The sequence below is a fragment of the Cyprinus carpio genome, chromosome A17, assembly GCF_018340385.1.
Source record: "Cyprinus carpio isolate SPL01 chromosome A17, ASM1834038v1, whole genome shotgun sequence".
NCBI classification, from domain to species: domain Eukaryota; kingdom Metazoa; phylum Chordata; class Actinopteri; order Cypriniformes; family Cyprinidae; genus Cyprinus; species Cyprinus carpio.
Window position 1 is genome coordinate 26,294,682 of NC_056588.1, and position 24,376 is coordinate 26,319,057.

General features: G+C 42.8%; 2 protein-coding genes across 3 annotated transcripts in view; one reads left to right on the plus strand and one right to left on the minus strand.

Moving 5' to 3' along the window:
* LOC109061160 (CDAN1-interacting nuclease 1-like) overlaps positions 1 to 24,376 on the plus strand; it is a 790,471-nt gene that overhangs the window by 413,512 nt on the left and 352,583 nt on the right. The window lies entirely within an intron of this gene.
* Positions 2,190 to 24,376, minus strand: part of LOC109108293 (protein unc-79 homolog) — a 38,149-nt gene continuing 15,962 nt past the window's right edge. The window contains exons 19-51 of the mRNA XM_042774523.1: positions 24,131 to 24,358; positions 22,099 to 22,234; positions 21,871 to 21,950; positions 21,645 to 21,793; positions 21,351 to 21,508; positions 20,112 to 20,293; positions 19,827 to 20,028; positions 18,912 to 19,091; positions 18,660 to 18,728; positions 16,569 to 16,858; positions 16,311 to 16,493; positions 13,026 to 13,191; positions 12,801 to 12,950; positions 11,567 to 12,724; positions 10,105 to 10,206; positions 9,865 to 9,981; positions 8,743 to 8,845; positions 8,532 to 8,672; positions 8,409 to 8,447; positions 8,216 to 8,328; positions 8,053 to 8,138; positions 6,568 to 6,740; positions 6,393 to 6,462; positions 6,162 to 6,272; positions 5,267 to 5,371; positions 4,964 to 5,041; positions 4,794 to 4,883; positions 3,853 to 4,028; positions 3,570 to 3,753; positions 3,292 to 3,489; positions 2,863 to 2,940; positions 2,709 to 2,750; positions 2,190 to 2,599 (exon numbers count right to left, since the gene is read on the minus strand). Coding sequence (XP_042630457.1) covers positions 2,411 to 2,599; positions 2,709 to 2,750; positions 2,863 to 2,940; positions 3,292 to 3,489; positions 3,570 to 3,753; positions 3,853 to 4,028; positions 4,794 to 4,883; positions 4,964 to 5,041; positions 5,267 to 5,371; positions 6,162 to 6,272; positions 6,393 to 6,462; positions 6,568 to 6,740; positions 8,053 to 8,138; positions 8,216 to 8,328; positions 8,409 to 8,447; positions 8,532 to 8,672; positions 8,743 to 8,845; positions 9,865 to 9,981; positions 10,105 to 10,206; positions 11,567 to 12,724; positions 12,801 to 12,950; positions 13,026 to 13,191; positions 16,311 to 16,493; positions 16,569 to 16,858; positions 18,660 to 18,728; positions 18,912 to 19,091; positions 19,827 to 20,028; positions 20,112 to 20,293; positions 21,351 to 21,508; positions 21,645 to 21,793; positions 21,871 to 21,950; positions 22,099 to 22,234; positions 24,131 to 24,358 — 5,526 coding nt within the window. The 3' untranslated portion in view covers positions 2,190 to 2,410. The remainder of the gene's footprint in view (positions 2,600 to 2,708; positions 2,751 to 2,862; positions 2,941 to 3,291; positions 3,490 to 3,569; positions 3,754 to 3,852; positions 4,029 to 4,793; positions 4,884 to 4,963; positions 5,042 to 5,266; positions 5,372 to 6,161; positions 6,273 to 6,392; positions 6,463 to 6,567; positions 6,741 to 8,052; positions 8,139 to 8,215; positions 8,329 to 8,408; positions 8,448 to 8,531; positions 8,673 to 8,742; positions 8,846 to 9,864; positions 9,982 to 10,104; positions 10,207 to 11,566; positions 12,725 to 12,800; positions 12,951 to 13,025; positions 13,192 to 16,310; positions 16,494 to 16,568; positions 16,859 to 18,659; positions 18,729 to 18,911; positions 19,092 to 19,826; positions 20,029 to 20,111; positions 20,294 to 21,350; positions 21,509 to 21,644; positions 21,794 to 21,870; positions 21,951 to 22,098; positions 22,235 to 24,130; positions 24,359 to 24,376) is intronic.

The following is a 24,376-nucleotide window of genomic DNA, read 5'->3' on the forward strand; positions in this document are numbered from 1 at the left end:
AAAATCTTGCTAATTACTTATAAAGCCCTGAATGGTTTAGCATCTCAGTATTTGAAAGAGCTATTGTTACATTATAGTCCTCCACGTCCGCTGCGTTCTCAAAACTCAGGCAATTTGATAATACCTAGAATATCAAAGTCAACTGTGGGTGGCAGATCCTTTTCCTATTTAGCACCTAAATTCTGGAATAACCTACCTAACATTGTTCGGGAGGCAGACACACTCTTGCAGTTTAAATCTAGATTAAAGACCCATCTCTTTAACCTGGCTTACACATAACATACTAATACACCTCCAATATCCAAATCCTTCCCATTGGTGGGATCAAGGATTTTTGAGGCTGCAGGACAACTTAATTACCCCCTGTAAAGGTAAACCGGAACAAGACGGGAACACAATTGACTTTGCTGCATAACACCCATGGTCAGAGGATCAGCACCAAGACAGGACTCTTCTGTCACCGACCCCGCTGTGAAAGACAGCGGAGACCAGGACAACTAGATGAGCCCCAGATACAGATCCCCTGTAAAGACCTTGTCTCAGACGACCACTGGGATAAAGTGCTATATAAATAAAGGTGACTTGACTTGACTTCAGGAGAAACCCCCCTGTTCTCCCCCCACTCACCATCATGAACAGAACTGTGACTGCAGTGGAGTCATTCAGGTGCCTGGGCACCACCATCTCTCAGGACCTGAAGTGGGACACACATAGACTCTATTGTGAAAAAGGCCCAGCAGAGTCTGTACTTCCTTTGCCAGCTGAGGAAGTGCAACCTGCCACAGGAGCAGCTCACCCAGTTCTACTCGGGCATTATTAATTCTGTCCTTTGCTCATCTTTAACAGTTTGGTTTGACTCAGCTACCAAATCACACATCTGGGGCCGGTTGCACCAGCTGGACGTACACCCGGTTGTAAGACTAGGCTGGACGTAAAATGTGCTTTAAGTCGTACGTAGAATTTATACCCGTTGCACCAGCTCGGCGTAGTGCTACGTCTGAGACTATATCTTACGCATAGAGGTAGGAGTAAAGCGAAAAGTCATGAATTGCTCGGACATTATTCGTTTTTAGGATTCACAAACTGTAATGTTTATGGTATTGTCTTTTCGGGTAGGATAAGCAATATCAATCGCGAAGCTTGGTGTAACCTGACGTTACCACACTGCCGACAGTAACTGAATAGTTTACAGAAATATATTTCTGTACAGCATGTAATAATTATGCAGTAAAATATTACATATGAACTGGGATCCTTAAAAGAAAATTAACCATTTGACATTCATTATTTGTAGCGTGCCTGCCATCCAATAATCACAATAAGTTTTGTGCTTTGTTACTTTTAATCAGAAATAAATGGTCAGCTCTCAAATTTTGCTTTCAAATATTTGCACAAAATACAAACAATAAACGTGTTTTTTTCTGCCAGAGAAAGACGCCAGTAAAACACAAAATGTCAGGTAAAGTCACATTTACCTCAGGAAAGACATAAATTGTACATAAACTTGATAGTCAGCTATAAAAAATAACTCTAGAGAGAAGCATTGTATTACATTTATTATATTACTTAACCTTGATTAAATCTGTCATGGGAATGTGCAGGGAGACTTCAGATTTAAAAACGCGGACTTGTTAGGAAATGTTTACCCAATGAAATCATGGCGCGGTGGCTTCACTTGTTATGATGTCTTGAGCAATTCAGTTCTGTATTAGTAGTTGTAGCCATTGTGGCGTGAACATGGTCTCAGATAGATCTATAACTGCGGGAGAATGTGTCGGCGTGGACGCGCATTGTCTACGCTGGACATAGTTGTGCCTGATCGTGGTGCAACAGGTGTAAATATTTATCGTAAAGCTGGACGTTGCAAAGCCCAGTGTAGGACTTACACCCAGCTTTTTTACATCTAGCTGGTGCAACCGGCCCCAGGAGACTACAACGGACAGTCAGGACTGCTGACTGTACACCTCCAGAGTGAGGAGAAGGGCTGGTAAAATCATTCTGGACCTCACACAGCCAGCACACTCCCTCTTTGAACTGTTGCCCTCGGGCCGGCGCTACAGAGCACTAAACTTTCTTCCGGTTCTTTTCATACTGGAAGCTTCTAACACAAAGACAAATTCCATGTGCACTTTATTCCTTATAAAGCTCTTTCTGATTCTGAAGAAAAAATTCAAGCAGCTTGTTTTTTTTTTTTTTAAATTGTTTATTTTTGCTTGAAATAAGCATACTATTGATAATGCAAAAAAAACTTTTTCCTGGTTGAAACAGGCTAACATTTTTCTCTATACATGATTTCTGTAATGTATTCGATAATAACACACACTAGGAAGACCACTGAACCTTGAGCAACTACATCTGCTGCTGCTGAAGCTCATGATTAATCATCACACACAGCTTGCTGCTTCAAAGATCACATGGGGTAAAACTGGGACGCCGCCTCAGACGACTGGATCTCCACTTGGGCCATTTTAAACTGAGTGCACTGAAGCCACTTGCGCAGAGTGAGAGGAAACGTTCCGGATCCAGGATTCTGGAGACACTGGTGGTTCACCCGGTTCTGAATGGCTTGTAGACGCAGCTGGAGACCCGCGGATAGATGCTATTGACACACAAAGAGTAACAGGAAGATTTTGAGAGTTTACTCTAGAAAGAAAGCAAGAGCGTTGATAGCCAGGGTGAATTGTGTAATGGATATGATGAAAACTTACATTTAAGTTGGACTGAATCATGGGCAGCCACATAGGAATCAGCTGAAGAGAATGAAGAGGACATTAAATATAATAAACACCTCAGACTGCATGATGTAGAAATGCTAAGCACTGCAGTTTATTTTAAGCATTTGTAGTAATAAATTCCTCTTACTTTTACAAAGATGGTTGAGTTACACTCCTGCAAAGCCTCCATTAGACTGATGACATGCAAGCAGACCATCTCTACCATCTGAAATGTGAAGAAAATGAGCACTAAAGACTTACAGAGGTTGTTCTAGCTTTGCACAGACCTTTCCCATCAATTAAAATTGATAAAGATTGATCGTCTTTGCTCATTCATATGGAGTAATTTCTCAGTCCAGAACAGGAGTCAGTTTTGTATCAGTTTTGTATCAGTTTTGTATGAGTTTATATCAGATGTCAAATCAAACGAATGCTGTTTAGAGCTAAAACACAATTCTGAAGAAATACTCGGACATGTTCAAATGTCAAAAAACTGCTTCCACTAAAGAAATGCTGCAAAATAATGCACTGAGAGAGAAAACGAATCACACAGAGTCTGAATAAACTGCAGGTTTACCACTTTGTTGTGGGCCATGAGCTGGAGGATGCTGGGAGTCACGCGGCTCCAGAACTCCAGGCCCGTGAGGATGGCGCACGAGGAGAACTCGTTCTGGTTCTGATTGGTCGGGTTGGCCGCGGCCTGCTCGCAGTAGATGGTCCACAGCTGGGCGAACATGAAGGCGTGGAACAGCGAACACATGTGCAGCACTGACGTCTGCAGACACACAGAGAGAGGAGCATCATCAGAGTCACGTCTCTGGATCTCCTCCAAGCAGAACGGCTCCATTATCATACCTTGGACTGCTCTGGGAATCCTATCAGGATGACAATCAGATGGTCTGCAATATGAGACCCGGCATCCAGTGGAATGGGCATACAGCACGAGGAGCCCTGATGCAAAGCACTGTGGGTAAGAGACCCCAGCAGCAGCCAAGACAGCTGGCGAATGTGTGACACGCACTCGATGAACTCTTTGGGTCTGAGGAAACACAAGCATAATGTAAAAGCTCAAGCTGATGCTGGGCACTGACGACACACACACACACACACACACACACGTGATGACGGTGGATTTTACCCTTGTTGCATAGCAGAAGGTGGATGGTAAAGCCAAGGCAGGTAGCGAATAACCGCTTTGTTGTCTCTGTGGTTGCCTTTGCTGATCTCCATTGCCGCTATCTGAGCCAGACCGACCTTCAGATTCCCGCCGAATGTGTCCTCGTGCAGCGGCTGACAGCACGCCTTCATGTGGCTCTGAGTTGCACACACACACACACACACTTTCAGTATTTTACATTCATGCATTCAGCACACACTTTTATCCCAAGAGACTTAATGCTTCTCACCAGCTGATTTTTTTTTAGCTGATTTCCAGTTTAAAGCCTCATTTACATAACCACTGGAGTCGAAACAGTCAGAAACGTAACATTCTGTCTGTGCAACTGACCCGATCCAAACATTTCAAGTCCTCAAAGGAAATACTACAGCACTGTGTGTAACCAGCTGGCAGAACGGTCTGCTTCTCACTCAAGCTGGATTATTTTCTACAGCAGACACACATCACATACATTCACAGTGAATGACATCCTAATTCAGTTCATGAAGACAGGGAAGGTTTGCTCCTGTTCTTATTTCACAAGCTTCACGTGGGAAAGCTCAGAGGCAGTTGTTTAATCTGTGACGCCCATCGATTTTTTTTTTATCTGTGTGCATGATGGACCTCCGACTAAAGAAACAGTCAGCAGGCTAGACTACCTCCTCCCCAGCTATTTAGATCAGCTGGTGGAACGCCACTTTTACACTGCATTTAAGGAAAAGATTTGATTAAGTTCACATGTTCCCTGAGAATCACATCCATGGTTTTATTAATGCTAGCGCCACGCTCTACCATTGGAGGAACTTTCAGCAGATGAGACAGACGTGTGCTGAAGTTTTCATGATGGTACATGAGAGCCAGTGTACAAAGACACGTGATAGTTCCCACTGCAGGCCTCATGTTTAGATTAGTTTGACGAGTACCTTTAGTTTGGTCAGCGTGTGCATGTCTGCGATGAAGTCCAGCAGCTCGCTCAGATACTGCCGCAAGCACTCCATCGCTGCTGTGGTACACTGAGGGGACAGGACACCTGTGACATCTACAGTCAGCACTAACGAGCAAACACATCAGTACTGCAGCAGACGAGTCTCACCCCGGGCAGAGCGGAGATCATGTGCTTCTGGAGGATGGTGGACTCGGCCAGCCTGGTCCCGATGTCTGTGCACACAAACTGAGGAGACAGACGAGACGATATCACTCTCTCAGATGGATCCTGAGCAGTCTGATTCATCATCCCTCAACTACATACAGTCTTTGATTGTTTTTACATAAAATGTGACCAGTCACAGAAGCTGTTTGACATATTAGTAGTTCTAGCAATAGAAAACTAGTTACGCATCCACATGTGTTTTGCTCCACCTTCCCTTACTGAGACGCAGATTCACAGAAACACTACCTGCACCAGCAGCAGCAGGTTCGTATCAGGAATCGATGACTTGAACTTCAGAGCCTGAAGCAACTCCAGAACAACCACACGAGACATGTAGAACTTGTCCCTCTCCTGCAGGGAAGAGGAGGAAAGCAGCTTATAGAAAGTTATTTTCAAAAATGTGCAATTTGCTAATAGATCTCGACACACTTCTGAATGCTCATTGGACAGCTGACCACTGCTTCTCTCTGATATCTAGATAATCTATCAACAGCAAAACTCCATAAAACATCCTCTTGTATTTGCATATTTCTGATGACACACAGCAGTTTCCTCGCAAAAACAAACGTGTAGCACAACAATGTGTAATCTAATTCATGAACAAATGATTCTTATGAGCTTATTTTAACAAATTGTAAAAAAAAAAAAAAAAAAAAAAAAAACTTCTGAATGGTCTGAATAAAAGCCTTTTAAATGTAGTAATATTACGTGGAAAATTGAGAAAAAAAAACTTAAAGGGAACAATGCAGTTTTTTTCAAGTTTTGCCAAAATGTTTTAGTTTGTGAACCTCTGCTCTACAAAACACATTTTTACTTATAAAACACATTAAAACTAAGTTTTTTAGCAAACAAAGCATTGCTTCACAACCTGCAGACATTATTTCTTAAGGGAAAGGATAAAAAACAGGAAAGATCAATATGTTTGTTTTTATTTATTCTGAAAATGTTTGTATACTCTCTTTCCTCCTGATGATGATTATGAAATAATTCATTTAACATTGGAGAAAAACAGCATTAATAAATGCCATTTTTTTAAAACAAGACTGTAAAATCTTGGCAGCAAAATGCAGAGGGCAGAAACCCATGCTAGGTGTTCTGATTCTCTCTGGTGGAATACACGCTGACATGAAGAGATGTTCACCTTGCTGAAGGTTTTGTAGCATAAACCGCAGAGCTCTACCAGATACGAGAGACTGAACACACCGTACTGGAGAACGAAGCTCAGGAGTTTGGAGAAGGGCTCCAGCAGACTCTGTCAGAAAGACACCAGACATGCTTTGATCTTCTGATATTCTCATATATATATGATATTTTTATATCATCTGAAGGAACATTAAATGACTAGCAGAGCTGAAAAAATGTATGAACTTACTCTTGTTGCATTTGTTACAGGAATCTTCAGCAAACAAATGATTATTCTCAGACTTGAGTCCAGCGGACACGAGAAAAGAGACGAAACAGGAGGAACACTTAACGTGAGAATACTGAGTGCATTTATTCTCTGATTCCTCTGGAAATACAGAGCACAGAAAGGCTGAACTGGTACCTTGAGAGGCAGAACAGCAGGTAGTTTGGTTAGAAATGTGTGGAACTGGTTACAGATGGTTGTCCACAGGTTGCTGGGTGAGTCCATGGGAAGCGTCTCCATGAAGGTGGCGATGTTGTCCAGACAGTGAAGAATAGTGCCTCCTGCTGGCAGAGTCTTCTTATTGTTCAGACCCTACCACCACACCATCAGCTTTACTACACGCACGCATGTGTGCTTTATAGTTACCCAACAGCCACAAACTCACCACTTACAGCTTCTACACATACTATTAGTATGCAGCAGATGATCAAAATAACAGATTAAACCTTTATTATATTACATATGTTATAGTAGTTGAACAAGCTGCTTCTGGAAACTTAAAGGAATAGTTTTTGCAAAAACTCATCCCCAGGCATTTCTAGATATAGATGAGTTTGTTTCTTCATGGGAACAGATTTAGAGAAATTTAGCATTGAAATATTTTTAACTTTAAACTGTTGCTTGTGGCTAAAATACAAACTCATAATCCATAATAACACTTCCTCCAGTGAAAAAGTGCATCTCCTGTTGTCTCTCACATCAAAATCCAGACACATATTAGTTTAGAGCTGTTTAAACACTGCTTGATCTGTGCAGATTTCTCTCCTGATTCACACCAGAACACTTCTTCACTGGAGGAAGTGTTATTATGGATCATAGACTCTATGTATTTGAGTTAAAAACATCTTTAATGCTGGATTTGTTTCATCTTTTGTCTTCTCCCAGATGTTAACTGATGGACTGGAGTGCTGTGGATTACTTGTGGATTATTGTGATGTTTTTATCAGCTGTTTGGACTCTCATTCTGACGGCACCCATTCACTGCAGAGCATCCATTGCTGAGACACTGATGCAGTGCTACATTTCTACAAACCTGATGAAGAAACAAACTCATCCTGATCTCGGATGAACTGAGGGTGAGGAGATTTTCAGCAAATGTTAGTTTTTAGGTAAACTATTCCTTACACCACTAATTGTGTAAAACATGACATCATCCTGTAAGTTTTGACATTTAAAGGAATACTCCACCCCAAAATGAAAATTTTGTCATTTGACGTATTCTCGTCGCTTCATAACGTTACGGCTGAACCACTGATGGCAGATGGAGTATTCTGACGATGTCTAACATACTTTTCTGGTCCTTGACAGTGTAAGTTACTTGGCAGTCAATGGGACAGTCACAAGCCTCCCGGTTTTCATTCAAAACATCTTAAATTGCATTCTGAAGATGAACGAAACTTTTACGGGTTTGGAACAACATGGGGGTAAGTGATTAATGACAAAATTTTCATTTTGGGGTGGAGTATTCCTTTAAGGCAGCACAAAAGTTAAATTGCTTTAAATAAAGCTTTCCACACTTCACTGTCACAAGAGTGTCCTCTGCTGGAAGACACATGTCAGTGCATCGTGACCTGCTTGTTTCAGAAACAGGGGTGTCAGTAGTGTGGCTGATAAACAGATGTACCTCCAGGAGCTGACTGAGCGCTGCGACCGAGCTCAGCTCATTGAAATCAATCAGAGACGTGGCCAGTGTCCGCAGGAAGCTTCCATCTGAAAGAGAACAATGCCAGTGACGTGTCTGCGATGTGTGTATGTGTGCGACTGTGCTCTGCGGTGCTTCTCCAGACCTTTAATGTTGCTCTGGAACAGTTGTGGTAGGATGCCGTTGGGTGCGAGCTGATGGAGAACGCAGCGGAGGAACTGCTTGGCTACACCCGCCACATTCCCAGGAATCAGCATGCTGCACACACAGACGGAGAATAACGCTCAGACTTACACAACTGAAAGTGTGCATTACACAATTGTAAACACAGAACTCACCTTTCAGCTTGACCTGTGAAATTAGAGTTAGATGCCAACCTGCAGAATAAAAGCAAAGAAGTGAAAGAAAGCCGTAGGGATCTGAGTGAATATATTGCAGTACTGTGTTGAACAGAGCTGTACCTGCCCACAGACTGCATGATCTCCAGCAGCAGCGGAGCGGCCAGATCAGGGCTCAGATGGATGAACATGGACAGAACCACCACAGCCAGAGCCAGAGTCTCCTCATCATACTCCTCCAGCACAGCCCCACAGTCCCGGCACCTGATCAGTTCACACAGAGCTGTAATATTCTGCACTTCTTCACACTAAAACACTGACAGACACGCCCCACCTGTCAGCCATCGTAGTGGGCTGCTCGTCGCTGAAATCTTCCGGCGCGGGAACGAACATGCTGGCGGTGCTCGGGGCCGACAGAAGACTGGTCTTCACTGGACCTGCAGAGAAAACACAAAACATCTTGAGGCACAAACTCAAGTACTCTATGATCCAGTGGGGAAAAATGTGCTTTTCACTACTCCCACAGTGTATGATTGCTGGAAAAACACATCTGTTCTTATTAGACATTGATGGAACAACAGATTTTGTTAGAAAATAAATGATAAAAATGATTTGTTTTGTTTAAAAATCTGTAAACGGCACATTAATTATACAAACACTTCAGCTAATAATATGTTCTGAATAATATCTAAGTTAATACTTGTTCGAAACAATCACTTTATCAAAGTACTATTTTTGTTTGTTTTAATAAACATTTACTTTTGTTTAATAAAAAGTGATTAACATGTTCATTTTAAAAATACAGATACTAAATTATTTTAAAAGGTAACGATTCTGAAGGCATTGAAGGACATCCCATATTATTCATACATATACATATAATCATATATCATATAATATTTTATATGATATATGATTAATATCATATTTTTAAACGTTACGGTTTCATTATAAATATGGTGAATATCTCTAAAGTGGACACCCAGCTCAATATATGATATTTATCATCTAAATATAACCATGTCATGTTAACAGATGGGAAAGTCAGTCAACAAGTTATTATCATATTAATTAATGTGCCTTTAGCCCTAAAAGCAGGGACATTTTTACCCCTTTTACATATTCTTCTGTTATTGAAAAACTTCTGATTGAACAAAACCAAAAAACAATAACCTTTGCCTTGAAATATATTCAATAATTTTATCAATTCTCATTTGCATGAAATATTAGATCAAATTAAAGCAGAATCAACTTTGCACTGCTGTCCATGATCGAGTCAAGGATCAGCGATTTTCACCTGCAAACGCTGTTGTTTGGAAAAGTGCTGAGGATTTTGGTGCCATCTAGTGTTTTAAAGGAGAATAGAGTCAAATGCAGCTTTAGATCACACCGGTGGGTTGGGTAATGTATGATCAGAGAGAGAGGAAAGTGCTAATGAAAGATGCTGAAGACTGACCCGTGTCCCAGGTGTTGATGTTCTGTGGTGCGCTGGACTGATGCTCCAGCTGCCGCTTCATTAACTGACTCATAGTCACTGCACCCAGAGATCCTCGCTTCACCTGACGATACTGAGCTGAGGACAGAGGAAAACACCTCAGCAGCTGCTCAGCACACATCAAGCCTCATGAAACAGTTACGTTACAGAACAGAGCTCAATGGACAGATGAACATGAGCATTTATGTGTTAGTGATTTACTGGACACTGAGGAGCGATGGCTGGTCTCAGGGACGGCGGCCTCCAGGGCCGGAGCTGAGGCCGATTCTCTGGGCTTCTCCAGGTTCGACAGAGACTTGGCATCTGTACAACAACACAGGCGATAGACAAATCAGTCAAATCAGTCTCTGAACTCAGTGTGTAAGCACTTCTTGACATCTGCATAACATTGTAACATTTGTTTATGAAGTTAATGAAATCCTCCTGCATCATTGTTTGGACAATAATTGGTAGATTTTTTTCTCCATTCTGTCACTGATGGAGTTTTGGTTCCTTGCCGCTGTCGCCTCTGGCTTGCTTAGTTGGGGACACTTCATTTACAGCGATATCGTTGACTTGATTGTAAATGATTGCACAGATACTATTTAAACTGAACTGAGCTGAATGATAACATCACTGAATTCAATGATGAACTGCTTTAACTGTCATTTTGCATTATTGACACACTGTTATCCTAATTAATGTTGTTCAGTTGCTTTGACACAAGCGCTATATAAATAAAGGTGACTTGACTTGACAAATGAAGATATTTTTGATTAAATCCGAGAGCATTTTCTACCCCCATAGGGAGCAATGCAACTACTTTTTTTGTGCAAACAAACCACTTGCATCGCTTTATAAAACCACTGGAGGTTAAACCACTGGAGGCACGTGGAGTATTTAATGTTCACGCTAGAATTCTGGGTCTTGAATGTGGTAGTTGCATTGCTCCCTATGGGGGGAAATATCTTCATTTGTGTTCAGAAGGTGAACTAAGGACTTACAGGTGTGGAACTACATGAGGGAGAGTAATTAATGACAGAATTAGTCTAGTGAACTATCCCTTTAAGGTTCGTCTATATGACCAACATTAATGCCTTTGAAACCATGAAAGTTTGTCTCACTGTTAATCTGCTGAAGGTCTTCTTATTGAAATTAATTTATATTGTAACACTTTAGACATTCTGCTATCTATAAGTAACTTTGCATTAAACAGTTTTAATGCAGACCTTCCAGCCAATCCGAATCAAGTATTCAGACAGACCATGGTATAACTCTCATTAATTTATAGTAACATGTCAACTAATTCTCATTAGGTCAAGCTTAAGTAGTTAGTAGAATAAGTACTAATAGTTAGTATAAGAAGCATGTACATGTGTAAAGTTATTTATAGTCAGTAAAATGTCCATCAAAATAAAGTATTAGCAGAAATTAAGCAGACAGTCTTCTAACACTCTAAAGACTGCTAGTTGACATGGAGTTGCAAAGTTACTGACAGTAGAATGTCTGAAGTATCAGAATAAAGTGTTATCAGTGATTTTTTAAATTAAATACTAACAATACACATACAAACCAGTGAAGACATAGTGTGAAACACATTATATATATAAAGTATTTTTTCTGTGAAAATACAGTACACAAGATGCGCAAAGCCTAAGGCTGCTAATAAACCAGTCTGACAGACCTGACTCTGCGGCCGGTTCTCTCATTTTGTCTATAGTGTTGAACGAGATGTCCAGATACTCCCTCTGGATGGCGCTGACGGCGATCTTCCTCTCTTTGCGCTGGCGTGGCACAATCTGGATCTTGAATTCAGCTTCGTCGCTCTCGTCGTCAGGTTTGGGGTCGCTGTCTCTCTCATCTGTCTCGTCGTTGTCCTCGTCTCCTGCTCCCTCCGTGTTTAACGGATCCAGTGACTCGAGCGCGTCCACAGGAATCTGGAGCACGACAGACCTGCTGGAGGGGCTTGTTCCGCCGATACCCTCGGGCTGCGTGCAGGAATCGTCCAGGGATGCGTTTGGCATGTGTGAGGTCTTTCTGAAGAGATCCCGTTTCTGTTTGAGGGTCATGGTGCCCTCTTGAGGAGCTGTGGAGTCTGGGAGCTCCAGAGACGCCGGAGAAGAGATTGCAGAAGGCTTAAGCATATCGTTCTTGGTGCAGTCCTCTATGCTGACCTGCACGACCGGAGGAGAGTGTGCTGCGGTGCTGATGGAGGCCGCTGACGGATCCTCAGGTTTGCTCAGGACACCACCAGGGAGTCTGAGGGCCTCAAACAGGTCCTCGTTGCTCTCCACGATGCGCAGAGGAGGCAGCGGCTCGAACACCAGCGAGTCGCTGTCGGAGAGTGAGAGAATGGAGTGCTTCTCAGGGATGGACGTGCAGTCTGAGGACAGGTCGATGAGGTCCGGATCGTCCTTGTCGAGTGCAGGGGCAGCCAGCGGTGAGTCCAGACCAACGGGTTTATCTTCAAACGTCTCCATACAGCTGAGACGCACCTCAGGTATAATGGGCCGGATGCTATTGTTCTGAGCGCTGGAGCCTCTTCGGTTGGTGACGGAGTGACCGTTGGAGGAGTCTTTCCCGTGGTGCTGAGCTCTGTGCTGCTGTCGGCTGATGGAGGAGGAGGAGGAGGGCTCCTGCAGGTCGCAGCGGTCGATGCAGGACTTGCGTCGGTGCTCGTCCAGGTTGAAGAGGATGGAGTCGGTGTTGCTGATGTCCAGAGACTTCTGCTTGTGCATGGCTTGCAGCCTCTTCTTCTTGCTGTTGCTGTCCTCTCGGCTCGAGTACAGCAGCGTGTCCTGCAGCGCGCCGCCCTCCTTATATTCGGCCAGCTCGATCTCACCTGTGCAGGACACAAAAGCAGAAGGTTAGTTGAGGAAAGCTTCACGAGCACACATGGCATCCATCCAGACACGCACTTCTCTGAGCATTAAGCTCCACTGGCTGATACTTGACCGACTTGCTGCCACCAATCCTCTTCAGACGGGCAAAGAAGGTTTGCGACTCCTTACTGTTCGCTCCCGTTGGAGTATCGTGGATGTCTGACTCATCAAATACACTGTCCTCCTCTACACAGGGAAACACAAGTCATTAAGCGACAGCACGTCACTAACCGTTCCCATGATGCCGAGTGTGATCTGTACCTTTCTCCTTCTCGCTGTAGCGGCTGATGTTGGAGTTGTCGCTGTACAGCGGGCCTGCGGACACATGCGACCTGCAGCTGTGGTATTGAGCATTCAGCGTGTTGATGGTGATGTGGATCAGATGGAGCACCACCTCTTTACTCATGTCCATGTCTCTGTATGGATACTAAAACCACACAGTGAAGAAGATGCCAAGATCCCTGAATTTCTGATTACTAAGACAACAGTTACTTACAATGAGACTGTGGAACAAAAATTAAACTCTCTACTGAAGTGCAACACTAAGCCAGTGTTAATGCTTTTAGATGTATAAGATTAATTCTCTTTGTGCTGTTTTTTTTTTCACAGTAGAGATCACTTTGCATTCAAGTGGAAGAGAAACCAATGGACAGTTGTTTGATGGCATTCAGGAACTTTCTGGACCTTGAGGAAATCTATCCTGCTTGTGCCCAGAACAAATATGCATTTGGCTTGATGTCCTGTTGTTCTTTTGTGTGTGTCTGTAGGAGTGGCTCTAAACAGAGAGCAACCATAATCGCCTTAATCTACCTGTAAAGTACCTGTAATTCATTACAGTAAAAACTATTTTAGTAATAAATAAATAGCTGAATGATGTGATTAAAATGTAATATAGTGATAAAAAAACTGCTCCGATGATAGATTTAACTCTCTTCCATTAACTATTACATTTAACTCTATTGTTTGGTTTATTTTAGTTTAAAGGGGTCATGAACTGAGAAACCCAAATTCCATTGATCTTTTGACATAAAAGAGGTCATTGTATTATAAAGTGACGTGACATACAGCCAAGTATGGTGACCCATATTCAGAATTTGTGCTCTGCATTTAACCCATCCAAAGTGCACACACACAGCAGTGAACACACACCCGGAGCAGTGGGTATCATTTATGCTGCGGCGCCTGGGGAGCCGTTGGGGGTTCAGTGCCTTGCTCAAGGGCACCTCAGCTGTGGTATTGCTGGCCCGAGACTTGAACCCACAACCTTAGGGTTAGGAGTCAAACTTTCTAACCATTAGGCCACTACTTCTATAAAAACATCCTGTAAGTTTCAGAACTCAAAACTTTCTTGTTAGTCTACAATCAGCTTATATTGAAGCCAGTCTGCCAAAACGACAGCTCGTGGAATGTGCCGCTCTATGATGTAATAGTGTGTCTAAGCCCCGCCTCCACATGAGAAGATCAATGCCTGCTTCTACTGCACTGCCTGTTTAACCCCGCCCACCGATTCTACAGCACTGCATGTTTAGCCCCGCCCACGATTCTACAGCACTGCCTGTTTAGCCCCGCCCACTATTCTACAGCACTGCCTGTTTAGCCCCCGCCCACGATTCTACAGCACTGCCAGTTTAGCCACACCCACCGATTCTACAGCACCGCCTGGCAGTGGAAAAAAAACAGTGTTTAGCATCTCCTTCCGATTCTACATACCAACGTTTAGGAAAGAGTGGATGAGGTTTACAGCAATGAATATTTAGCCTCTGCAACAGAACAGAACCTAAGCGGCCCGCCCCCGCTTCTCTCATGGAAGCCAAGCCGGAAGTGACTTAAACTGCACTTCTACATTGGCCGCTAGAGGCTGGCTGCAAAAGGGATGTTTAGTCAGCCCATAGATTCTACAGCATTTTTAGCCCCGCCCACGATTACAGCAGAAAAAAACATATTTATAGCCTGGTTTCAAAAAATTTTTTTTGGTTTATAGCACTGGATTTTGCCCCGCATGACAACTGTGAGGGCCTGTGAGGCCCCGCCCATTTTTTTTACAGCAAGTCATGTGTTTAAATTATATTGTGGAAAAAGTTCTGCATGTTTGCATCGCCTTCCTCATTAGGAAAGAGTGGATGAGATGAGATGATTGCCGCTGCTGACACAGACTGCATCAGTAAGAACTAGGTGGGCGTGGCCTCCCGCCTCTGTCGTGGCCAATACGGAAGTGACTTAAACTGCAATGCACGCGCTGCCTAGAGGCTGGCTGCAAAAGCCCGAGTCTGTCCCATAGATTCCCTTTTTAAAAACCCAACTTTACAGCAAAAAAAATGGGTGACATCACGGACAAAAAAATACATGGTCTTTATTATTGTTTTGTTATTATAGATCACTGTGAGGGGGGTGAATTTTTTTTATAACTCATACGTTTAAATTATATTAAGCCTTAAAGTTCTGCATAATTAAGAGTAGCTGTTTTTATTACGTGCTCACTATTGTTTTGTTATTATAGATCATTTGATATGAACTGAGTATTTATGCATTTTAACCTAAATCACAGTAGCATCTACCTGTGAAGGCTGTAGGCTGTCAAACACACAACTGTAGCCAATCACAGCAGTGGGCGTTCACTTTTGAGTCTACAGTCCGCCGCGCCTATTCAAACAGAGCATTCTGAGGAGGGGTCAAAACAGGACAGAAAATAGCCTACTACTTCTGAATTATGATGCTTTTTGATAACATTATAAGTGGACCTCAGAGAACAGCACAAAAGAATAGAAAAGGCAGTTCATGACCCCTTTTAATGTGCAGTCAGTGGCATAACTAGGAATGTACTGGTCCTATAGCAAAAACACTTGATGAGCTCCTGCCATGGAAACATAACACTGTGATTTTGTGTTCATAGCTGTGACCTGGTTGTGGTCTCAAGACATCTTATGATGTTTTATGAACAAAGTTCGGGAGCAGCATGTTTAGATAATCAACTTAATCAGAATGAATCCCTCCTCCACCCCAGCTACCTACAACAAGCTCAGTGTCTTTGTTTTGTCTCTATAAGTCATACGATCCCTAAATAAATTTCACAACAGTGGTCATTCTGTTTCTTTATTCGGAAAACTCCCATTCGGTTCACAAAGCTGCATGTGGGATTTTGATAGGTTAGGTTTCTGTTGTTTTCCTTTTTCTGTTTTTGTTCACTGTTGTAACAGGAAAGGGGAATTTGTAGATACTTCTAGTGCACTTGCACATTTTACATTCCCAATAAATATATCGTTCATAAACAGCTACATTTGGGACAGAAATTTAAAATACGCAAATCATGTTTGATATATTGTTTGAAATGAGTCCTTTTTTTTGTAAGTTTTAAGCATTAGGCCTTAAATACTATTGTGTATATACTGTAATACAAGAGTGTTTGGAATGTAAAGACGTCTCACAGAAATAGAGATATAAACAGAGAAATATCAGCTATGAATAAGAGACAGCCAATGTGATGAGAGTGTAGAACACTAAAATCTGACATTTTCATTTACACAGTTAGTCCACAGTTAGGATGAATACCTTGTAGAGGATGACGAGCAGGGCTTTGAGCCACATCTGTCTCGTGTGGGGTTTGAGGGCCCAGAGCGAGCAGCGCGGCGGCTCCTGGAAGTTAGGCCTCAGCTGTGGACACGTGCAGTACTTCAGCACCTGCACCACCAGCGGCAGCAGCTGTTTGCCCAGGCCGATGTTATAGTCCATCACCTGAGGAGACAAAACAATCCTTCAGGAACATGTCACGCTCCTCCCAAAGAGTCGAGCGCACAGGGCTGAGCTCACCCGAGAGATTCCTGCGATGAAGGCGTTGAAGCAGGTGGAGGAGCGCATTTTCTGAGGGGTGATCATGAAGCATCCCATCTGCTGATCGTATCCCAGCAGGACGTAGAGATGCCGCTTGACCGTGTTGAAGGCTTTGGCGCTGCCGATGTCCGCCTCGGCGCTGCTTTTGTCTTTGGCCATGAACTTCATGAGCACCATGATGAGCTGATGGACGGTCTGGTGGTCTATCCCCGTGTCCTCCGGCAGCAGATCCTTGATGACGGAGTCGTCCTCTGGAGGAGAGCTCTCTCCTGCACGGTAACAGGCCATGATACTTTTACTCTCCTCTACAGACACTCTACAATGGTTTGTTAAAGGGGTCCTATTATGCTTTTTCACTTTTACAACTCTATTTAGTGTTTTATGTTGCTGTTTGAGCATAAAAATATGTGCAAGTTTACAAAGCTCAAAGTCCACTCCAAAGGGAAATATATATATTTCAAGAACTACAACAAACAGCTCGTTCTTCCAGATATTATGTATTCACAGAGTCACTCATTTAAGTGATCCCTGTCCACAGGCGAGGCCTGGTTGAGCTGCGCTAGAAAAGCTGAAGAAGAAGAGCTGCTTTAGTGAGAAAGTGACCGGCTACATCCCGTCTCAGGCCCGAAGAGAGGGGTGAAGTTATTAAAACATAACAACATGGTGGAGAGCGTGTCAGCTGTCTGTAATGTTTCTGTCATTATCTGGTGAACAGTTCAAATTGTTGTCTTCCTGAAATGTTTTCAGTATTTTTCTGCGGACAGTTCAGTTTCATTTTAGGTCGAGTGTTCTAACTGGGCTTTGTGATGTAGCCACTTTATGTTTTGAATTTATAATAAATATATTTAATGCTTTGTTCTTATTCTGTTACATTTATTGTTTGTGGGTATAAGTTATGTTACTCTATAGTGTATTTCCAGAATACAGGGCCAGCTAACCAATCAGAGCACATTTAGTATTTTGGAAAGCGTTTGAGACAGAATGGGAAGAGAGCTGCTGCAATAATGTAAAATATGTAAGGAATAATTGACTCCAGGCCATTGAATTATTAGAAAAATAATGCACACCCCGAGGTGGTGATACGGCCATGACACAAAGCGACTCGAAACCTCAGGTGTGCATTATTTTTCTAATAATTCAGTGGCCCGGAGTCATTTATTCCGTTTATACTACGGTTACCACGCCTCAAGACATCGATCAGATTATATATTTAAAGGGATTCGTACGGTTTTTGTACTTAAATCGCTATTGTGAGTATGATTATTTCTTCCGCATCTCATCCAGCGCCTCTTTTGCTGGTTCCAAAACATCATTTTAAAGCTGGTAATGGAGGCTTGAGCCGTTGATAGCATTCTACTGCAGTTATTAATGAAGTTATTAGAAAGAGAGACAGAGAGACAGAGACACACATAGAAAGAGAGAGAGAGAGAGCTAGTGTGAATTAGGCTACCTCTGTGCGTCCCTCAACAGTGTTCTCCAGCACCGTCTCTAAACAGCGCTGTTATTACCTCGCTAGTGAGAAATGTCATGAGTATTTACTTTCAGAAAATCGTCTGTCATGTTGTTGTTGTTTGTTAGTCCTGTGTGCTGTATAGGTACTGTATGCTAATTTCCGTTATTACAGTTAACTATGCGAAGTGATATGGAACTGTAATGCGGTCAGGAGAGCTGCGTGGAACTACGTTCGCTGTGCGTTTCCCTGAAAATAACTGCACACCTCAGAATGTTTGTCAGCCAATCAGATTCAAGCATTCAACAGCCCAGTAGTATAAGAGAAAAATAATGTGTTTTGGAACAATCCAGCGTGAAAACCTGTTATAGCACACCCCAAAATCAAGACTTTGTGAAACTGCATAACAGAACCCCTTTAAACTGATGTTTGGGTGACCACACTTGGGGTGATGATTCTGAACTCAGCTAAAGTACTGATGAATATAATGACAATTAATATCCAGCACATGCTGAAAGGACTAATCTGTCAGCCTCACAGTGTGTCCAAACAGCACCGTACATGTACAGTATTTTCAGTGTTAATGAGTCATGAGTGACCGTCGATGCGGTGTGCTTCACCTGTCAGGACTTTCTCGAGCATGTTTCCCAGTGTGGGTGCAGACTGCTCTTGTCTTATGAGTCTGAGAGCTGACTCCAGAAAAAAGAGAAAACAGAAAGTGAAGGACATCTTTGGTGAATACAGAGACAAATATTTGAGCAAAACTGTTGAGCTCAAGTGTGTGACAGAAACTGTTCTCATGCAGGTCAGCAGACTCATGAATCCAGCAGGACTCTCTGAGGTGATGGAAACAGGAGGTGCAGGTCACTCACGCAGTTTGTTGCACAGTGTCTCCGGGAGGGAGAAAGTGCGCTTGGACCCGGACGAACCCTTGACGCTTTCTCGTAGCGAGCGGACGCTCTTCTGACGGTTGCGGGCGAAGCGAGCACGTCTGATCTTCCACATGGCTGCATCGCTCAGGTTGGCCACGTTAGTCCTCACCGCCGTGATCGCTCAGAGCAAATCAAGACATGATCAACTCGGTGTATAATCAGGGTTTCTGCAGGTTTTATGAAGGTACTTTTAAGACTTTAAGACCTTTTCAAGACCAAGTGAAGAAAATGTAAGAATAAATTGAAGGGAAGACAAGTCAATATGTCCTCTAAATGTAAATGTCTAACAGATCTCCATTACTTTACTTTAATAGCTCTGCTTCAAACCACTAGAATAAAGAAAATATGTTTTACTGTATTTCTGATCACACTGCAACAAAAGTGCTGTTCTTCCTCAATATTTCTGCCTTCTTAAATCAAGATATATTTACTTGAGAAGCAAAATGACTCAAGAAGTCTTGCTTTATGAGAAATTTATCAAAGGGGAGTGAACTTATGATTAAAACAAGAACAAATATCTGCCAGTGGGCTCAAAAAAAACCCTCAAAGGTATTTAAAGTTTTCATGCCTAAAACCTAATTGAGAGATATTTAAGTTCTTTTTATGAGCATAAACGCTATCATGTTCAGTTTCTCAGAAAGCAAGACTTCATATGTTCATTTCGCATCTCAAGCAAATGCATACTGATTTAAGGATGTTTAGATCAGATTTCTTTTTTTCAGTTACACTATTTAAGACTTTCTGCTCCGAATTGAGACGTTTTTAAGGCCTTAGTTTGTGGATGGGGAATTAAGACCTGCAGAAAGACTCTACACTCACTCTGTATACGTGAACAGTTCACTGAAGCACACTCACTTGTAGGAAAGGGAAACTCTTTGTTGCAGTCGAGGTGCAGCTGGGCCTCGAGGGACAGCGTCTCGAAGCGGTTGACGAAGAACTCCCAGCTCAGAGCGGGGATCTCCTGTCTGAGCGAGTGCAGCAGCAGCAGTTTGCTCAGGATGACGGGACGGTCCCTGACCACCGTGTCAAACTGGAAGTCCAGGCACAGACACAGGCCCTGGTGGAGGACACACAAAGACACGTTAGTCCCGGTCCCTTCATGAGGTCATGGACACACTGGTGCGATCAGGTCTCTGTCACCTGCAGCGCGGGTCGTTTGATGGAGTCCAGCAGCAGGCGAGCTCTGGTGGCCACGGCGGGGTTCACATCCTCAATGCTGGCCAGGAAGCAGCAGAAAGCGTGAGCCAGAGAATACTTCAGCACGTGGCTCTTAGTGATCGAGCCCATGTCCAGAAAGCGGCACAGGACGGCCACGCGCTCCACTGAAACAATATCATCTAACATCAACAATCATCTGATGGTCTACAACTGTTATTATATTAAAAATTAGAAAGAGTATGTTTTGGCTTTAAACAGCTTTCCTCTGTGTATAAATCATTAATCCACAGAGACTAACAAGAGCACATTCATGGTTGTAAGTATCTATCATGATGGAACCGGATCAGTCCCTTGGATGATATGAGGTGCTAACAGACTAAAAGGTCGTCTAAAATGTGAAAGGTACTGGACAGACACAGAGTAGGAACTACGCTTCCTGGAGAAGAGATAGATTCTTCACCATGTCTATAATTGTCCTGCTTGTGCATGTTTTTGTTTGTTGATTATGCTCATATATTTTATGGCAATCTATTTGTGCGTGAAGTGATTGTTTGTAGTCACTCCCACTTGTTAAAGGCTTTTTATTTCTAGCCACTTGAGTGTCTTGCAATTTGTTGTTTTTCATTTAATGCTGTTATGAATTGGCCACCATGACACTGGTGTGCCGTTCTGCTTTAGCCGGCTGTGTGGAGATGCGATACGCTGAACACCTGCTGAGAATTATTAAAGCTTTCTTGGTTCTCTTCTGTGATCCATTTTGGTTCGGTGTTATTTTTGGTTGTTTCCTGTTTAAATTTGTTGGCTTTATGTATTAGTTTACTTTGTTTGCATTTTTTACTCAAATCACTAACCCTGAATATAAGCACTAGTAATAATTTGCAGATTTTCTGTGAGATTAAGTAGTTGCTGCTGACAGTTTTGATTGTTAGTCATTTCAACATTCACAAACAGCACTAACTCGTCACATGGTCACACTGTGAGCAGTAAATGATGAACCCTTTACACAATGCGTCAGTAACAGCCTTTCAATCCTCTTTATCAGCACAGGTCCTGTCTGTGTTTGTGGATGTCTGACTGTAGCTCAAGGTCACAGCTTCTCTCTCTCAATCACCGTAAGAGCTCCAGTTAATCCCGCAGTGCTCCAGGAGCCCGAGCGCTAATCATGGCAGCAAAGTGTTTTAGCAAATGAACAGAAAGGTGTGGATGTGGATGCAGTCAGACCTGCTTCGAAGCGAATCTTCCAGTCCTGACTGTTGAAGCTGCTGTCCACCAGCCTCCAGAAGATATCAGCGCCGTGGGACAGAGCGAGCGCGTGCAGGAGCTGCGGCACGGACAGAGCCGCCAGCTGACAGAACTCTGACCTCAGCATGGACCACAGGCTGGACACAAACAACAATCAGCCACCTGAACATGAGACGTGCTGTTCACAGAAACACACCTGACTCTAATCTGCCAAGATATGATTTTAACCGTATGTCACGGAGCGTTATGGTGTGTTTACTGTTATAATGGTACCTGGGAATGAGCATCTTCTCCTGTATGTAGGCCAGGAACTGTGGGTGATCTTTCCTGGCGTGATACAGGCATTCTCCGTGCAAACACAGCATTTTCAGACAGCTGAGCATGTTGAAGAGGATGTCTGGCTCCTCAAACTTACTCATCTCCTACAAGAAACATCGCAGCAGACTCATGAGACACATGAACGCCACACAAGCCCGAATGAACCGAGTGAGACGTGTACCTGCAGAATGGTGTACAGAAGCTTGAGAGAAACAGGAAGCTGTAGGTACGAGAACTTCCTGTCTGCACTATTCTTTAATGCTAGGGAACAGAACACAGAAACAGAAAATGTAATGCCCTGATACATGGCTATGAATAACGTATGAATATTTGATGACATCAATACATAAACAGTGATGGCTTTTGGAAATGGAGCTGGTGTGTACTGTAACTGAAGCGCTGCACATACGCGGAATCTCAGGAGAGGGATTGTGACTGCCGGGGTTTTCTGACGGAGCGTCTGCTTTATCTGCTCCATTCTCTGATTTGAGACTGAACTCAGCTTGAGGGAAAACCAAACTCTCCTCCAGACACTCGGATGGTTCCTGTCAAACACACACGACAGTGAAAAACCTCTTCATCTTTATCATTTATATCTGTGTGTGTGGGAAAATTATATTACATTCATGCTTAATGTATTAAAACTATATTACATTCAGGAATATGATGTGATGAAGTGTAAAAAAGCAGAAGGTTTGCGTGAGGTTTGGCAGGCTCTGGTCCTAACCGTCTGATGCTTCTTTCACACTGAACAATCAGTTTCACTGCCTAAGAAGACATCAGACTGCCTAGCTTTACACAACTTTTTATCAGCTCTTTGGACTCTCATTCTGACGGCACCCATTCACTGCAGAGCATCCATTGCTGAGACACTGATGCAATGCTACATTTCTACAAACCTGATGAAGAAACAAACTCATCCTGATCTCTGATGACCTGAGAGTAAGTACATTTCCAGCTAATGTAAATTTTAAGGGTGAACTACTCTTTTAATAAGGTTGCGGGCTAATATGACAATAATGAAATAAGTACTGGATTTGTCAAAGTTAGTAACTCAAAGGTTTCTGTCTGTCACCGTATCTAAATGTTTTTCTACACTAGTATGATATAACATGTCTCAGGTAACGGTGATGATGTGCAAGGCAAGACAAGGCAAGGCAATTTATTTCTAAAGCACGATTCAAAACAACAAGTTGACCAATGTGATGTACAGATTCTAAAAACATAAATAAGCAAACAACATATACACAAAAAATAATAATAAATAAATAAATAAATGAATAACATTTTCAAAAAAAACCATTTAGAAAAAAAGAACCTGTAGAAAAAAAAAATACTTAAAAGACACCAAAATGACACCAATGTGGAGGCAGTTCTTATGTGTAAAAGCAAACTATTCCAAAGCCTTGGGGCCGATACTGCAAAAGCACGGTCCCCCCACTGTTTGTGTCTAGACCTAGGAACAATCAAAAGTTTCTGGTCAGAAGACCTAAGAGATCTCGATGGAGTGTACAGTAGCAACAGATCTGAAATATAAGATGGAGCAAACCCGTTTAAAGATTTAAAAACAAACAGCAAGATTTTAAAATCAATTCTATAACGGACCGGCAACCAATGTAAAGATGACAAAATGGGAGTGATATGGTCCTGTTTCCGAGAACCAGTTAACAACCTTGTAACGGCATTTTGGACAATCTGTAGACTGACTAATCCCTACATACAGGGAATTACAGTAGTCCAAATGGGAAGACACAAAAGCATGCATCACTCTTTCAAAATCACAAAAGGATAAAAATGGTTTAATCTTTGCCAGTGTTCTTAGTTGAAAAAGGATTGAACAGATCGAACAACGCCATTGATCTGCTTGTCAAATTTCAAGGCATCATCACAAGTAACACTAAAGTTTATTACCATGGATTTACCATAGATAGATAAAGGGCCTAAATCAGTATTAGTAGACCCAGATGCATTGGAGGATGCAAAAACAATACTTTCGGTTTTACTTTCATTTAAGTGCAGAAAATTCACAGCCAATCATGTTTTCAAGTCCTTTAAGCATGCAAGGAGAGGTTCTAAAAAGTTGCCTTCCTTCTTTACAGGTACATAAATCTGCATATCATCAGCGTAGCAGTGAAAAGATATACCATGTTTACTAAAAACAGATCCAATTGGCAGCATATACAATGAAAACAAAGTGGGTCCCAAAATGGATCCTTGTGGGATCCCACATGTAAGAGAGGCCGATGATGATGAAAATTTGCCCAGGGTAACTGAAAAGCTCCTATTGGACTTAAATCAGTTTAAAACAGTACCACGAATCCCTACCAAAGGAGCAAAGGTTCGGCTGTACGAGTCAGTGGAAGGGCTTTAAAGTATCATTAGCTCAGTATAAAGACAACAGAGGTCAATGCAGAGCCAGCGATAGAACAGACGAGTCTCACCACCAGTCGAGTCTCCTCGCGCGGCGTCAGTCTCTGCAGCAGATCGCAGGCCAGCTGGTAGCACAGGATGCTGGACTGACACAGACTGCACTCCAGAGCCTTCTCGTCCTTCTGACAGGTGTGCGATCCACCCCACGGAGCCTGCAGCACGCTGTTGATGATGCCCACCACATCCCGCCCCAGACTGCTCTCCAGACCCAGCACCAGCACCTCGTCCTGCAGCTCCATCTACACACACACGTAAAC